Source organism: Dermochelys coriacea, chromosome 1, assembly GCF_009764565.3.
Source record: "Dermochelys coriacea isolate rDerCor1 chromosome 1, rDerCor1.pri.v4, whole genome shotgun sequence".
In the NCBI taxonomy this organism is placed as follows: Eukaryota; Metazoa; Chordata; order Testudines; family Dermochelyidae; genus Dermochelys; species Dermochelys coriacea.
The window spans coordinates 19,771,518-19,788,123 of NC_050068.2; the positions used below are offsets into that span (position 1 = coordinate 19,771,518).

General features: G+C 39.8%; 1 protein-coding gene across 1 annotated transcript in view; it reads right to left on the minus strand.

The window, feature by feature from the left end:
• DLG2 (discs large MAGUK scaffold protein 2) overlaps positions 1-16,606 on the minus strand; it is a 1,500,569-nt gene that overhangs the window by 393,280 nt on the left and 1,090,683 nt on the right. The window contains 2 exon segments of the mRNA XM_043504108.1: positions 649-793; positions 4,179-4,315. Of these exon segments, the coding sequence (XP_043360043.1) occupies positions 649-793; positions 4,179-4,315 (282 nt within the window).

The window sequence follows — 16,606 nt, forward strand, 5'->3', positions numbered from 1 at the left end:
GGATGTAACTGATAGATTTGGAGGGCAATTATGTAGCAATTTTTGGAGGGCAATTTTATCCACCAATGCATCCAATGAAGTGAGCTGTAGCTCACGAAAGCTTATGCTCAAATAAATGTGTTAGTCTCTAAGGTGCCACAAGTACTCCTTTTCTTTTTGCAAATATTGTGTAAATTACAACTCCATTGAATGCCAATATCTTGTCAATTTTCCTCAGGCTTTTTGTTTGGTAAGCCCACATAGGCAGGTCTTCTGCTGCCTGTGTTGTACCTGTCTTGTGAACTGAGCACTCCTCTCTCCACATTTGTTAATCCAAGATTTATCAAAATATTATATTTACCTAAAAATATTTTCCCCTTAATTGTTACAAAAGATACACTGTACCTGCTTAAAATTCAACAATAGCATGCTGGAATAAGTTTGGTGGCACGGTTATCTTGTTACTTTTTGCAGCATAAGTCCAGAATTATTATTTCAAATATAACATATCATGATAGTATCATATTTAACAAACAGTTCCATTTTTCAGCCTTCCAAGCCCTTTTAAAAGCTTCACTGATGTAATGATATTTGTCTAGATTTGAAAAGTCAAAATAATCACTTAAAACATGATATCACATATGAAATAATATGCAATGAGGCACTTACAGTGAGTAATATCTGGTGGGCCATAAGGGTCAGTCATGTAAATGGTAGTGGGCTTTCCAACTTTCAGATAAACTACATCCGATGTGTTCTTCAATATTGCTACTGCCTCTTCATGAGTTACTTCTTCTAAACTGTAATTATTTACCTTAAAGGAAAAATTAGACAGATGAGTAAGGCTAGATAGATACAGAAGAAATATCCATATTATTTGTACAGTTATCAATGATGGATTAAGAATTGTAGACAAAAGGTGCTGCAGATTATAGAATAGTAATGTTATTATACAATAAAGAAGAAAAATCAGATTAAGGTTTTATTTAGCAGCATTGGCAATCCCCATTGGCAATTGGTACAAGCTGTAGTACCATAGCTCAGTGTAAATATGCCATTGTGTCTGCTCCAGTACGACACTATTACAGGTCGTCATTAGCAGAAACATAACAAGAAACTGAAATAGCTTAATAGCAAACTGTGCACCAGAGGATGCAGGGGATATGTATACATCATAGCAGCCACTTGAGATTTGATTATCAGCATCTGGTTGTTGGCAGTAAAAGCCCAAACCACATTCTTATTATTTACTTGTATACTTGATGTTGAATGCATGCACTGGTTCCTAATGGGACCTCATAAGTGAGTGACACCCTAAAATCTTTTTGCCCATTAACTGAAATGGATAGTTGAAAAGTTAAGCAGGGGAGGAAGGGAGACAAAAATAAGAGACTACTTTGGAGAGGTGGGGAGTGAACAGTGGCAGCTGTGGAATTGGGAAGGGAGGGTTTGAAGCTGAAAAATGTGACCATTTTCTGGAGCTGTAGGTAGAAAGACACTGAAATAGTGAGGGGTAGGTGATTATAGACACAAGGTGTGGCCTTGATGCAGATAATATATCAGGTGCACCAGGGCATAACAAAGAAGAGTATAGACAAGGTGGGGCAGGGAATTGTGTCAATAGGAGCTGCTAATCTAGATTACTCCTCCAGAAAAACTTTATGCAGGAGAAAAGATCTTGTACATTTAGAGGCATGAGAACTCTACTGCATAAAGGTACCTCCCATGTATATTCTTGTACAAGGGAAATGAAATATATTAACAACAATGAATTATGTTTATTACAGTAGTGCCTAGAGACCAGCCAAGGATGGGGCCTCATTGTGCTAGGCATATACGCAACACAGATTAGTAGACAGTCCCTGTCCTTAAAAGCTTACAATCTACACTGACAAGGCCACAGGCTAACAGGAAAGGGGCAAGAATAGGTCTATAGATTCATATTGATATAGATTTCATGCAAATGACTGGTATGCAGAAATGACTGATATTAAATCTCTCTTGCTTATTTATATACTTTAAAAAGGCATGAAAATTCAACTTTTGACTAATCTATGTAAGCACTGTTCCTGGCACAGCTACCCTCTTGTTTCCCTTTCCCCTCATCCTCTGTTACATACCTTTGTGCTTTGTCTCAATTCAGATAGTAAATTTTTAGGGGGCAGATCCTAAAACCATCATGAAATTGATCAGAAAGATTCCATAAGGTGGGATATGTTTTTATTTTCAGGTATGCATGATGAAACAAGTGCCATGTTTGTATTAATTGAAGGTTGTAACATTGGGATTCAGAAAAACCATAAAGAAAGTAAATTCAGCAGTCAAGACGTGAGATAAAGCTACAAATGAGAGTTTCACTAAGCAAACTTGTTGGGGGAAGCAAAACATGAAGAAATGGTCAGAACTATGAAAGACATGCAGATTGCCACTTGAAAAAAGTAAGCAGTCACAAATATTTGCAATACTTTTGTTTATGCTTGTAACAAATACGTGGAAAATATATATTTTGTCCTCTCTAACTATGGGACTCTTCAGAAGGGATGCTTAGAACACTGATTAACAGTGCTTGAAGAATGAAAAAAAGGTTAAACAAGACTGAAATCAGCCAACATCCCATCCCATCCATTAGGACAAAAACTATATCTACACTACAAACTAAGGGTGAGATTCCCAGCTCACATACATGCACTCGTACCAACTCAGTGACAGCTAGCATACATATAAATAGTAGTGTAGGCACAGTAAGACAGGCAGTAAGTACATACCCATGAGGTTCAGGTGGGTACACTACTGTTTATACTAGCTCTAATCAAACTAGCACAAATACATATATGTGAGCGGGGAATCACACTCCTAGTTCATAGTGTAGACATAGACGAAGTCTCCCAGCAGTATACCCTGTCCCTAACAGGCATCTATACAAAAATGTACTATACAGAAAATTTACTCAGCTCTATCCATTATGTGTTTGTCACAGCCCATAAAAAGTTTTTCATTCAATATGTAGACTAATAGCCTCTTTCAGATTTGAGAAAAGCTTTTGTTCTCCATTGCAGAATCATGAAATCCCAAGAGACGTGTGGCCTCTTGCTATGCCTACCGGGTAAGATCAGTGATCAAACTAAAAGGGACGCCATTTCAATCCCGGCAGTCTTTTCTTGCATTAAACAGCTCTGGCCCTGTCTGAGACAAAGATATATCATGATATCAAATATGTACCATTAGTGCGTACTGCACTGGAAACTGCTTATTTTTTCTGTCAAGTTCTTAGCTGCTATCTCAGATCTTTTTCTCCCACAGAAGTGCAGTACTCCCAGTATCTAAGATTACATTACATTACAGGACTGCACCACAGAAATACCTGACTTGTACAATCAATTACTTCTCCTAATGCAAACAACCCATCATGGCCCCAAATATTGGCTAACCGCTCAGGCTGAGGGGCAACAAAATATTGGGTATGGTCCAAATTTATATCCTTCCTAAGTTACAACACAAAACTAAAAGTTAAACTGCAACCGAAGTGTTCTCCCCAAGCTTGGAGTTCTTAGGGTTCCCCTGAAGGATACCTGGGTCTTAGCCCTTAAGCCTGGTCTATACATAGATTTTGTACCATTATAACTATTATGGTGAGTGGTGTACTTTTTTTTTATTTTACTGAAATACTTACACTAGTAGACCTCCTAGTGTTGATGAGGTTATAGCTATATAAAATTATCTTATTCCATGGAGAGGGAGGTGGACTGGATGATCTGCCAGCTCCTTTCCTTTGCTAACTTCTGTCATTTTAAGAAAACTGAAAAATAGGACTGCCCCCAGTGCAATGAAGGGATTTTTCACTTTAAACTAGAACTTTGTTCTAAACTTTTCCAGAGCATCTGACCTGGCATTACCAAGTAACCAAATGTAGGGAGTAAAACATTTACTGTAACAGCAGTGGGTACATATACTTTGTTGTGAGTTAAAAGATTAGCAAACTAATTAAACTCTTTGGCTCATCTTCATAAAAACAAGTTGGGTTTTCCAATACAACTGAAGCCGCAAACATATACATTCAAAGAAAAATATCAAAAATTAATAGTATTACTTGAAGTTAATTATTCAACCGGATTTAACCACTACCACACCTCCACAGCAAAAATCCCCATTTGAAACAGATTTCCATCGCTTCAAATATAGTTCCAGTTTGTCATTCTCACCATAAGAAGTCTGTCTCCAACTTGCAACCTTCCATCTTTTTGTGCTGCTCCTCCATCAATAATCTTAGTAACATAAATGCTGTTGTCTCCAGCGATGTGTTGGTTTCCCACCCCTCCTGCAATACTGAAGCCCAGACCTGGAAAAGAAAGGGGAGGAATGCTTGTTAGCAATACCAAACATACTATTAAAGAATGCAAGGGCAATATGTACTTCATTAACCTCCTGGAAAGTTATTTTTACTAATAGCAAATAGTATATGAGGAAACTTGTGGGGTATGTGCATCTTAACATTGCATTGCCAATATTTCCTTGGAGATCAGTCACAGATATAGGTTAAGAACATACTGCCATATTGAATCAAGACCAGTAGCAGGGACCAGCATTCACATCACACTCCCCATCAGTATCTGTCCTAGCCCAGGGAAGCTAATGATCCAACCACCAGACCAATTTTGATAATGAATCCTGGTCATATGCCACCTGAGGCACGTTGTGTATACGCTAAGACGACGATCAGTGGTCCATCTAAACCAGTATCTTGTATCTGACAGTGGCCAGTACCAGCAAGTGCAACAAACCCTGTGCTAGGGAAAATGTTTTTCCTGACCATAAGTACAGTTTGGATTATGCTGTGAATCATGGGGTTTTCTTTCTTCAAAACTGTTGTGTGTCTTGTTCTGTACACACACACACAGAGAAATTAAACTCTCAATATTCTTGTTGTCCCTACAAACAGCTTGATATCAGGGATGGGGAGAGAGAAGGAGAGATCCCTTGTAGAATGTATAAGTTGTTCAGTTACCACAGTGAAAAGCACAGAATAGTTTAGGTAGGGACAGATGGAGAATGCAGTCCTTTGGATTTAATTCTGCTTTGCATAATTATTAGCACTCAGCTGTTATGGGTGCATAAAAGATTAGACTGATATACCGTGACGAACAGGTAACTTCTGTTTAGTAACCTGTAAAATTCCTAGATGAAGAACCACACAAAAGATCTCAAAGCTCTGGAGTGATGTCAGTAGTGAATTGTAATAAGATTAGGAAATGATAATGCAAACTACAGAAAATATATAGAACAGGAAGGGAAAATAAACTTCAGAAACTAGAGGCTTTACCCTTTACCTATATTCTCCCTACTATGACTGCTACACACACACATCACTGCTTTCATTAGTACTAAATTTTTATCTCCCATTTTGCAAAAGTGTATGGAAATATCTGTCTATGGTATCTTATTTTCATAAAAATGTATTATAGACTCCCACAAAAATTCATAACGATTGTTTGCTTTTTCTTAGAGTCATATGTCTAATGAGACCTTCCAGCTGAACAAGTAAGTCTTTACTGACACTTGCTATAAGGTTAGATTCGGAGATAGCCCAAGTGTAACTATTTCTGCAACAAAGAAAATAAATGCAATTATCTCTGATTTTTATATCACTAATTTTATTTTCAAAATGTATTGTATTCAGTGGTTATAGAAACAAACATTTTATTGATGACTAGGTCTGGAGAGATGCAGTAGAAAAAGATTTGCTCCCTATAACTTGGCAGCTTACGATTTTTACCAGCCTTATTGCTTGTGCAATAAAACTCACTGATGTTACAGTTAATAACAAAAGGCTTTGTCACCTACATGACTGAAGAGCTGAAGTTTTATAATGAATTACATCTGTTGACAAAGAAATTACGGGTTTTCTCTCATAGTATCCTTGGAGAAACATGCTGTCAGATAATGTAATAGGCTAATTAACGGAGACTTGCAAAATGATAAATTACAACGAGAAACCTCTGGAATAATATCTGAAATACAATGAACTTTAAATGAATTAATTATGACAGTTGTTAATAATACATGTAAAATTGATTTAGAATGGTGGGACAATTAAAATAACGTTTTATCTAATTTCTTAATACTCTTTGTACTTATGTCCTATTGTTAAGACAACAATGAGATCAATTCTGGGGGGAAAATTACATGATTTGCTTAGTCCTCAATCATTTCTTTATCACCCGGAGACATAATGAGGGGGAGAAAAGGATGTCCTCTTTAAGAAAACTTCGATGGCAAAAGCTCCAGGACTTTGGCCCAAAACATCTACACTTGGGCTACTGCCTCCTTTGATGACTTATTTATTACACACTGTGTGAAAAAATCCAGCAACCTGGTGACAAAAGGATCTGGTACTAAAACCCAGGTTTACAGAGCCAGGGACAGCTGATGTTCCCACAGTGCCATGGGGAGCACTGTGGCAAGTAAGCACAGCAGGAAGTACCATCCAAGAAACCCAGAGTGTCGGTACCCCACAGCCCTCTGATTGGCCAAGCACCCTATTTAACCCTGGAGGGTGCCCCAAGAAGTTGTGGGTCCCAAAGACAGCCTCAGTATACATAGTACTGTGCTGTCCATTGGACTGTGCAATCTTATAGGCAGCTTTGCACTGGTTTCATAGGTTATGCAGCTCTGCCTTTGAAAATGAATGGGGAGATGCATACATTCAGCAACACCTTGTAAACGTACTGGTGACATCTGATCCTACAGTATGCTGAGCTTCCACAGCTCCTATGGACTTTGGGCCTGCTGCAACTCCAGACCTCACCTCATCCTCTGATCCCAGCCTGACTCTGACCTTGACTCTTGCTTCCTGACTCCAGCCTGATACTACCTTTAATCTTGAGTCTCTGGCTGCAGCTTGGCTGTGACCCGGACTCTTCTTTCCTGATTCCACTGGTACTACCTGTAATCTCTGGTCTCAGACCCCAGCCTGATTTGACCCTGGCTCTAGCAATTCCTCCAACCCCTGCTCACCAACTACTGTCCCTTATGTGTGACCCACAGCCCAACTGTAACCACTAGGCCAGACCGCCTATGTCCTGGCCTGTTACAGGTATACATTTTTTATGACAATGTAATAAAATTTTCAAAAATATTATTCCAGAATGAGGATGGCAGGCAGAGCAATTTAGTTGATAGTACAGCAGACTGGGAGGCAGGAATGGTGTCCCTAGCCTCTGTTTGCCAGAAGCTGGGAATGAGTGACAGGGGATGGATCATTTGATGATTACCTGTTCTGTTCATTCCCTCTGGGGCACCTGGCACTGGCCACTGTTGCAAGACAGGATACTGGGCTAGATGGACCTTTGGTCTAACTCAGTAGGGCCATTCTTATGAATTAGGAGACCTGGGTTCTATTCTCAGTCCTGCCAGTTCTATTCTCAGTCCTGCCACTGAGGTCTTCTGTATGACCTTGGGACCTTCTGTTTTCTCTCTTCACCCCTTGGTGATCCTAAACTGTAAGAAGAAAAGGAGTACTTGTGGCACCTTAGAGACTAATAAATTTATTTGAGCATAAGCTTTCATGAGCGACAGCTTATGCTCAAATAAATTTGTTAGTCTCTAAGGTGCCACAAGTACTCCTTTATTTTTGCGAATACAGACTAACACGGCTGCTACTCTGAAACCTAAACTGTAAGCTTATCGAAGAAAGGTCCGTCTCCATTTGTCTGTACCGTGTCTAGCACATAGGGGCCTTTAGGCACTACCATAACACAAATGAAATGACTGTCTTCTCTATTTTCAGTTGTTTGCTTTTTTTGGTCAGAAACCTGAGAGAAAGCTGATACCAAAAATTGTTCTCTGTCTATATTGTAGATGTGATGCATGTCATTTGTAAATTGAAAAAAAAAACACCCCTCAAAAACTTTTCTTCCATCTTGATTGCACAAAGTGAAATTAGTGAACGTGACCCTGATCCTGCAACTGTATCCACACGGAGCCCCACTGACTTTAGTATGTCCCAGTATAGGAGCAGGACTTTGTACGTGCCATTTTCAATAGACACTTATCACCTACCTTCAAAGCAGATCAAACCCACTGAATACGTGATATTATATAGTATGTCCTTTGTTTTCCTCCATTGTGGTCTGTAATATTTTGGTCTAATTTTAGTTGGTGGGTTAGTGTGATGATGATGGGATGGTGTTGGTGGCCTGTGGTGACCTATATGATGTAGGGGTCCCTCCTGGCCTTAACCCTATTATTCTATGATTGAGAGACTAATCCTGTGCAGGTTCTTATTGAATCATTCCTCCCCCAAATCCATAGGAGCTGTGGAAGCTCAGCATACTGTAGGATCAGATGTCACCAGTACGTTTACAAGGTGTTGCTGAATGTATGCATCTCCCCATTCATTTTCAAAGGCAGAGCTGCATAACCTATGAAACCAGTGCAAAGCTGCCTATAAGATTGCACAGTCCAATGGACAGCACAGTACTATGTATACTGAGGCTGTCTTTGGGACCCACAAAGCCAAGAGCCAGCCTTGAGGATGAATGAATATGGAAGAGCAGAAAGAGAGAAAAGAAGGAACAAGCATCCAAAAGAAAATACAGACAATTAAGGAACGAAAAGAAAGAAAATGGTACAAAATGACTAGACTACTCAGTATAGGTCACCTGTGATGTAATGGTCTAAATTAGATAATCTAATGACCTCTGCTGGCCTTAAAATATATTAATCTCGACATGGAAGAAGAGACAAAGGGGATGATAAAAAGAAGGAAGAACATACTGGCAATAACTTTTAAGTTAGTGAAGTGAATTTAATGTATTTCTGTTGCTTTATTATTTCCCCAGCAGATATTTTATATCTCAAAGTTTGGGGGACATAAGAACAGTCATACTGGGTCAGATCAAAGGTCCATCTAACCCAGTATCCTGTCTTCCAACAGTGGCCAATACCAGGTGCCCCAAAGGGAATGAACAGAACAGGTAATCAAGTGATTTGGATGTTTATGATAGTTTGACTACTGTAAAAATTCACATAGGTTGTTAATAAAGACAGTTGTTTTAAGTTACTGGAATATACTGAACAAGATTTTAAAAATCCATTGGTTTCCACTGCTTTTATAACCTTTCAAAAATATTTTAATTTCATTTTTTAGTTTAAAACATTGTATTTAAATGTAGACTTTCCCCATCTCCCTCAATCTCAGAGTGGGGAGACTTTCTATGGGCCAGAAAGAAAACCCTTGGTCACTTCAAATATTGCCTCCCCCTTGTTTCTCCCATCCTTGTGGGCATTTATTCTCTGCACGGCTTGACAGGTGCCTAGCACAATTACTCATTCAAAAGGAGGTCCAGTTCCCCGATAAACTGCAGCTGGACTCAGAGTAGGAGAAGACATGTCCTAGAGAAGGTGGAGAATGGAACTGGGACTCCTAATGTCTGGCAAGGAGATAACCCCCTCTGCCCAAACCACATGAGGGGAGGACAGTGGGGACCCAGTAATGTGCTAGAACCAGGTTCATGGTGCAGAAGGTGGCAAGCTAAAAGCAGCCCCTGACCCCTGGGTGATAGAGAGTTGTGGAGCTGAAGGCAGTGCACCTCTCCATGTGGTATGGGTTATGGAAGGAAGGATGACCTGCGCTGGACAGTTATTACCAGATAATTCCCACATGTGCAACTTAATAGAGTTGCAGCCTAGTTAAATCAAATTTCTAATGTCCTGTCTTTCTTCCTGCAATGTCGGAGACAATGATTAATTTCAAGAAAGCCAAGGTGGCGACAATATTTGTATGAAAGCCAAGCAATTCAAAGTCAGTGTTTATGTCATCACTTTTTTGAGGGGGGAAAGGGGACAGGAGGGGTTGCACAGTGGTTTGGGGTTTAAAACAAATTGTGAACCAGACATAAAAGTTGGAACCAAACTGAGTTAGCAATAATGATCCATAAAAGCAACTGTCAGAGAAAACAACAGCTGCAAGTCTGGGGAAAGATATCTGGACAGAAGTGACAGGACAAAATGATATACAGAGATTGTGCAGCATGAGCAAGTGACAGCCGGTAAATTTGACATCACTCGTATCCTTTTTTTTTGTGGTCTAAATTAATAACCAAGTAAATCAATTTCTGTCTAAAGGAAAACCTTCATGACAACCTTATAAGACCTTAGCAGGCAATATCCTAGCAAATGTAAGTTTAATTGACAATATCACAAAAACTGTTTACAGAACTGAGATTAGAAAGCTAACCCCTTAACCTTGAACATTTCCGATTTGTAAATAATTTGAGTGTGCGAAGTAAATGCTGTCATTAAAAGCGACTAATAATTTTAATACATCCTCTAGTTTTAGTTAAGCCAGCATTTACATGTATTTTGTATTGTGTGTTGCATGAATGCAATGTTTGGGTACATGATTTAAGTCTGTCAGTGTATGTTAGCAAAAATACACTGTGTTTATACTTAGGATTCATAATAAACCTTGGGAACACTGGGGGCACTCGTATTGGTTGCTTAATGTTGCTTTATTAATCATAGACATTTTAATGTGATAACCTACTTGTCCCTATATAATACAGAAAATAAGGGTGGTGATAGAGAATATAGGTAATTTGCTTCCTCATGGCGGAGTATTGCATGCTGCTGTACTTCATCAGAGTGGTGTCCAGACCCAGGAGGAAGTGGCTCCTTAGAGCCAGTGAACAGTGGGTGGGGTGGGAAGGGGGCAGAAATAAAGCCTAGCAAAAATTTCAGAGTCATAGATGGAAGCCTCCCTGGGTTGAAGGAATCAGGAGCAGCTAGCTTAGTTAAAATCAGAAATGCCACACCCATCATTAGGTGAGGAACTTGATGGGGCCAGCAGTGAAATGGGGACAGTCCCAGTAGCAAAGGTAATAGGTAGCTCCTCCCCCTGGGAGTCTCTGGCAGCATTGGGCAGCTGGGAGAGAGGGGTGCTGACTGGCCGGCATTCCCCAGCTGCCAGGATTTTAGCCCAGCACAGGGCTATGTGGATCCTCTTTCGGCTCCATTCCAGAAGCCCACCTTCCCACCCAAACTAGGAATGGGAACTTGGCCTGACAGATGCTGTGGATCTAGCCAATCATCTTTTTAGGGGATCAAGAAGGAATTAACTATGCCAGTGGAAGAAGGGCATGGGCCAATTGGCAGAGGACCTGGGAGGTTTTTTGCCTTCCTTGCAGCACCTTCAAGCCACAGTGGGTTGAGTAGGAATGTGCTTAGAACTAACTAAGGTACGGGGTGTAGTTGTTTATTTGTTGCAATTTATGGCCTGTTTCTAGTGAGGTTAGCAGAATAAAATCAACCATCCCAGAGGCAAAAGATCTGGGACTTTGATGTTGGGCCTTGGCCTCATGTGATGGGGTGAGACCTTGTGGCCTTCATGGTTCAAGGTCAGATCTTGTGGTCCTTTCAGGCCAAAGTCCGCATCCTGCTGCACCCTCTGTCCCCTTCACGTGGGGTGAGGTGGAGTGGTGGGGGGAGGGTGCTACCACTCAGAGAGAGCTGAGTCCTGGGGGGTAGGATGAGGAGAGTCTACCCCGCATTATGGGTTATATTGTAAGGAGCCCGCTAGCCCCCACGCAGGAACCAATTAAACGCCTGGTATAGGAGAGTATGGAGGATGGCTGGGTAGTGCCCTCCCCGTATGAAAGTTTAATAAAAGTTGCGGCCTGTTGCTTAATTCCTTACATCTGTCCTCATATTGCTGCTGTATCCACATAACTAGAGCTGAGCAAACAACTGATTTTCCAGTTTGGTGGAAGCGGAGAAAAAAACAAACCAAATTCAGTTTGGATTGAACCAAATCTGAAACAATTCAGAATTTTGTGGGAACTGAAAAAAGTCTTATTGCAGAGGGAGGGATTTCAACCTGGGTCTACCACATCCCAGGTGAGTCCCTTAACCACTAGGGTAACTATTATAAAAGAGGACATAGCAGGAGCAGCACCACCACCACCTTTACCCCTCCACCTCTTGCAGCCATTTTGTGAATAGCTTAAACCAGTGGTTTTCAATTTTTTTTCATTTGTGGACCCCTAAAAAATTTTGAGTGGAGGTGCAGACCTTTGGAAATCTTAGATATAGTCTGTGGACTCCCAGGGGTCGGCGGACCACAGGTTGAAAACCACTGGCTTAAACTATTCATGTCAAATTTGTGAATAGTTTTGGGTCAACTGAAGCTTCATTTTTCAGCAAATAAATCATTTGTTTGGAAAACAGAATTGCCCAGCTCTACCCAGAATCTGAAAATACAACTGACCTACTCTCATGAAAAAGGGAAGAGTGTGATTTTCTGATAAGTAGCCTGGACATTGAGTTCTGGAAACATAAGTGCAGCCCTGTTAATTTACCATTAAGGCCCCAAATCACATGCACAGCAGAGGGAACCTGTTAGTGTAGGGCGAAGACCGTCTTGGTAAGCAGTGCATTTCTTGTTCCATCTCTTCCTCTAGTCCTCTGAGCTCATGTTTTTCTGATGTAAAGTGCAGAGACTGCAGTGTGTTGCCTCCCCGAAAGAAAGATTGAGGAGAGTGGAGTGGAAAGTGGTAGAGCCTAATGTTAACAAATTGAGAGTATTTCATTGGCTGTTATATGCTTGATCTGCATAGGAGGAATTATACCGCCATTTTGAACCTGTGAAACTGGACCTGACAGTGAAATAAGCTAACATAATCAAAAAGTAACAAACATTCCGAGGTCAGGGTCCAATCCAGCTCAGGTTGTAGAGCCTAGCTTCCCACAAGTGTTCTTCCTCATCTGTCTCAAAAGCAACCACCCTCATACCCCTCCTCAGGAGCAGCTTTAAAAGGGAAAAAGGAAACTTAGATGGAGTTAATCCCCTTTGGATCAGAGATGAGGTAATGCTCCTGTACCCAGTTCCCAAAGCATTGCTAAGAATATACTCGTATAAGAATGTCCTCTGAAAAATCACTCTAGGCTTACAGAATTTAATCATTCTATATTCATTTGCTCTTTCTGAAAGGAAAAGTTATAACAGTCATACATCAATTAAGTTGTCAATGCTAGTGTGATGTATTCTTCTAAGATGGGATTCTAGTTCATCAAATTCCACTTAACTTAGGAAAGGAACACAGGTAAATTAACACAAGATCATTTAATTGATATCATTTGACTGATTAGAGTTGACAGATAGCATAGTTATGGAAGCAACATAAATAACAAGAGCCACAGAGACATAGCTAATTCTAAACAGGGTGCTGCAGAAAAAGAAAAAGAATTCCTCAGTTACTACTCCCCTCAATCCTTTAGTTCCAGCACCAATGACCACCTTACTCCATGTTGTTGTGAAGAGAGAAATGCCATGCAGAAGACTGCTCATGCTTAAAAGCACATTAATGTTGCTGGGTGGGGCTTGTTAGGCTTGCAATTACTATATTTCTTCTGTCTACATTATTGACATATATGATGATTTAACGGTTACCTCAACTATTTCAGCCTGTGGAGTTTGCTTATGAAAAAATGAACTAAATTACAAAATTAATTGAATTTTAAAAATAAATTAAAGTCTATGTAGGTTCTATGGTCTTACAAAGGGCAGTTTAGGGACAGATTCTGCTCTCTAGATATTTTCATTTTTCATCCGCTGGGATCCATACACTAATTCCTGGGAAACTACTATTCTCATCCACAGTAAATGTCACTGTGTCTTTGTGCTCAGGCTGGAGAAGTACGTTTAAACTACTCTTTGTTTGAGTGAGTTCTTATGAATCTCTTTCCATCCTGACTTATTTGACATTTTATTCCAATAAAAGTTCCATAAATGTAATTTAGCTAAATTTTGTATCCACTCAGAGGAAACAGCAACAAATGTTAAAAAATTCAGTTTAAGACATTTTACAGTTCACAACATGTTTCACCAGAGCTCACAAGAGCTATCTGCTTCTAGTACTATCTCTAATTTCCATATCAGCCTTCCCTTGACCATTTGAGAGGGTTCTTTGTGAAAGTGACAATTGGACAATATGGCGATAGCCTGGGAAAGTATAACTGAAAAACATCTAATTGATCTCATTATTGTTTTTTTCTCATGGGTTTTTTTTTGTGAACTCAAAATTATTAAGCATCTTCTTTAGTGTCTGACATTTATACAACATATGTAATAGTCTTCATTTATTTCTCAGTTTCAGGCAGAGTAAGGCAGATGTACAATGCTTGTAGGTGAAAAGGATACCCTTTCAAATCACCATTGTATAGAAAAATGATAGTTGAACTTTATAATAGTTGAAGATATTAGTCTACTAATGTCTTCAACTATTATACAGTTCTACATTTCCTTTGCTCTTGGCCATAGAATCTATTAAGATCAAGAGATAGATTGTCTACGCCTTTCCCTGCTCCTGAACCAACACAGATGCTTGCCAGAGTTTAGACCCATAATGTTCTGAAATTTCAAGCTTTGTGTTGGCCAGTATACACAGCAACACTAGTTGGAACCATTGGGTGTGGCTAGACAGGTTATGGGAGAGGCTGTCGATATGGCCACTTTTGCAACTGTAGCTGGACAGCAGACGCAGTGCACAAAGCACTTTGTAAAGGATTAACAAGGAGTGCTCTACAACCCAGACTCTTCTCCATGAGGCCATCAGCCTGCATCAAGCCTGAGCAGAGGTAATGGCTCTGGTCAGAGCTCCTTAATCCCACATTTTTATAGGTAAATTGAACACACTTACTATGGAAATAACAAGAATCAAGGGGTAGCCGTGTTAGTCTGTATCCACAAAAACAACAAGAAGTCAGGTGGTAATTTAAAGACTAACAGATTTATTTGGGCATAAGCTTTCGTGGGTAAAAAACCAGTTCTTCAGATGCTTGGAGTGAAAATTACAGTTGCAGGCATTATATAATGACACATGAAGAGAAGGGAGAATGGAAATAACAAAGACTCTTATTATAACCACGGAACCCCACAATTCCTTTTTTGCAGAGCCACCTTTCAGAAGAGAGCCAGATGTTAGCTATAGCTCCTATCAGGTGAACAATATAATATTTTCCACCTCATACCAGCCTTTCATTTTTTGATCCAAAACATTCAACGATATAATCATTAATTAATGATGTAGAGTTCGGCAGGGCTCCCTCTTATCACTCCTCTTATTTAATGAGTGCATGAGGCTGCTGTCAGGGCTGTTTAGGAGACATGGGTTGAAATGTATTCAGTAGGCTGATGATACACAGCTTTATATTTTGACCTCACTAGAGCTGTCAGTTGCATTACTTCGGGTCTGAAAGAGAGGAACCGGCTGAGCAGCTAAGACTGTGATGACATCTGTGGTTGAGTAAGCACCAGAAGCGATGGTAGGATAACGATTGAGGGGGTTTGCCATCTGGGATCAATCTGGGTTGGATTCCCAGCTGCTATTAGAACATCCAGTAGTAGCTACAATGAAGTCAGCCCTTCTCCATTTCAGATGCAGACCGTGAATTGTTACCCATGCCTTCATCACCTCAAGATCAGACTCCTGAAATGCCTAGGTTGCCAGTATTGGTTGGATGTATTCCTGGAGATTTCATCACTTGACATAATCTTTAATTGAAGATTAATCTTTAATTTCTGAAGGCTCCAGGCCAATCCTGAAGGGTTGGCAACCCTAGCAATGCCCTCTGCCTGAGGCCACATCTTTTATTTGTGCTCCTTTATAAGTGGTGTTTCTTCCTTTGAGAGCTATAGCATGTCATATGTGGATCAGAGGTAGACAAATGACACACACTAACCAGTGTGTTATGTACTTCTCGACACAAGAAGCTCATCCTAAGTATCCGAGTCCCATGACGGTTCAAATCCTATGTGACAAGATTTCTGGATATTTCTGGGCAGCGTTTCTAACCGAGTTTCTCTGCTCTGCAATCTGCATGTGTGTACAAACATCTCAAACAAACCCATTCCTTCTCCTCTCCTGCCTCTGGACGTAAAAATCAAATGCCGCAGTAGAATGCATGTGGGTTACAACAGCCAGAAAGGAATTTACTCCTAGCAGAGATTTATTTGCCTTTTGGCATAGAATAAATGTTTGCATTTGATTTAAATGCCCCCCTGGGATTTGGGAGGAAGCACTATGACACAAATACTGACATATCTTCAAATATAGTAGCAGGAATCTCTATAGTAAATAATAAGAATACAGATACGCAGATAATGTGTAGTATTTGCATTATCTCAATAAAGGCTAATCTTTTTGTGATCCTGATAAAGGGCCTGAAAATATACTGTCACATTATTCTGCCTAAAAAGTAAATGTTCAATACCCAAAAATAAAACTTCTTATCTGTTCTTTTGCCTTCAATTTTGCAGTTAAGACTTTTAAAGAATTATTTCCTATTATGGATTTTTACAGGCACATACTTATCACAAAAGATCATAGAAGGATAGATTCCTTTTGGATACAGTTTAAGTGATGGGATGCAGAGAATTTTAAGACATGCATGAAATTTCTCATTAAATGTTGTACATTCTCTATAATTTGTGTGTCTAAATAGATTTGAAGATAAAATACAATTTTGTGTTCTCTTTTGAGCTAGTCAGTCATTTTAAAGCATATTTTAAAACTCTTGTGGATATAAACAAGAAAGCAGTGTTCCTAATTATTCACAATTACCTGTTTTTTAA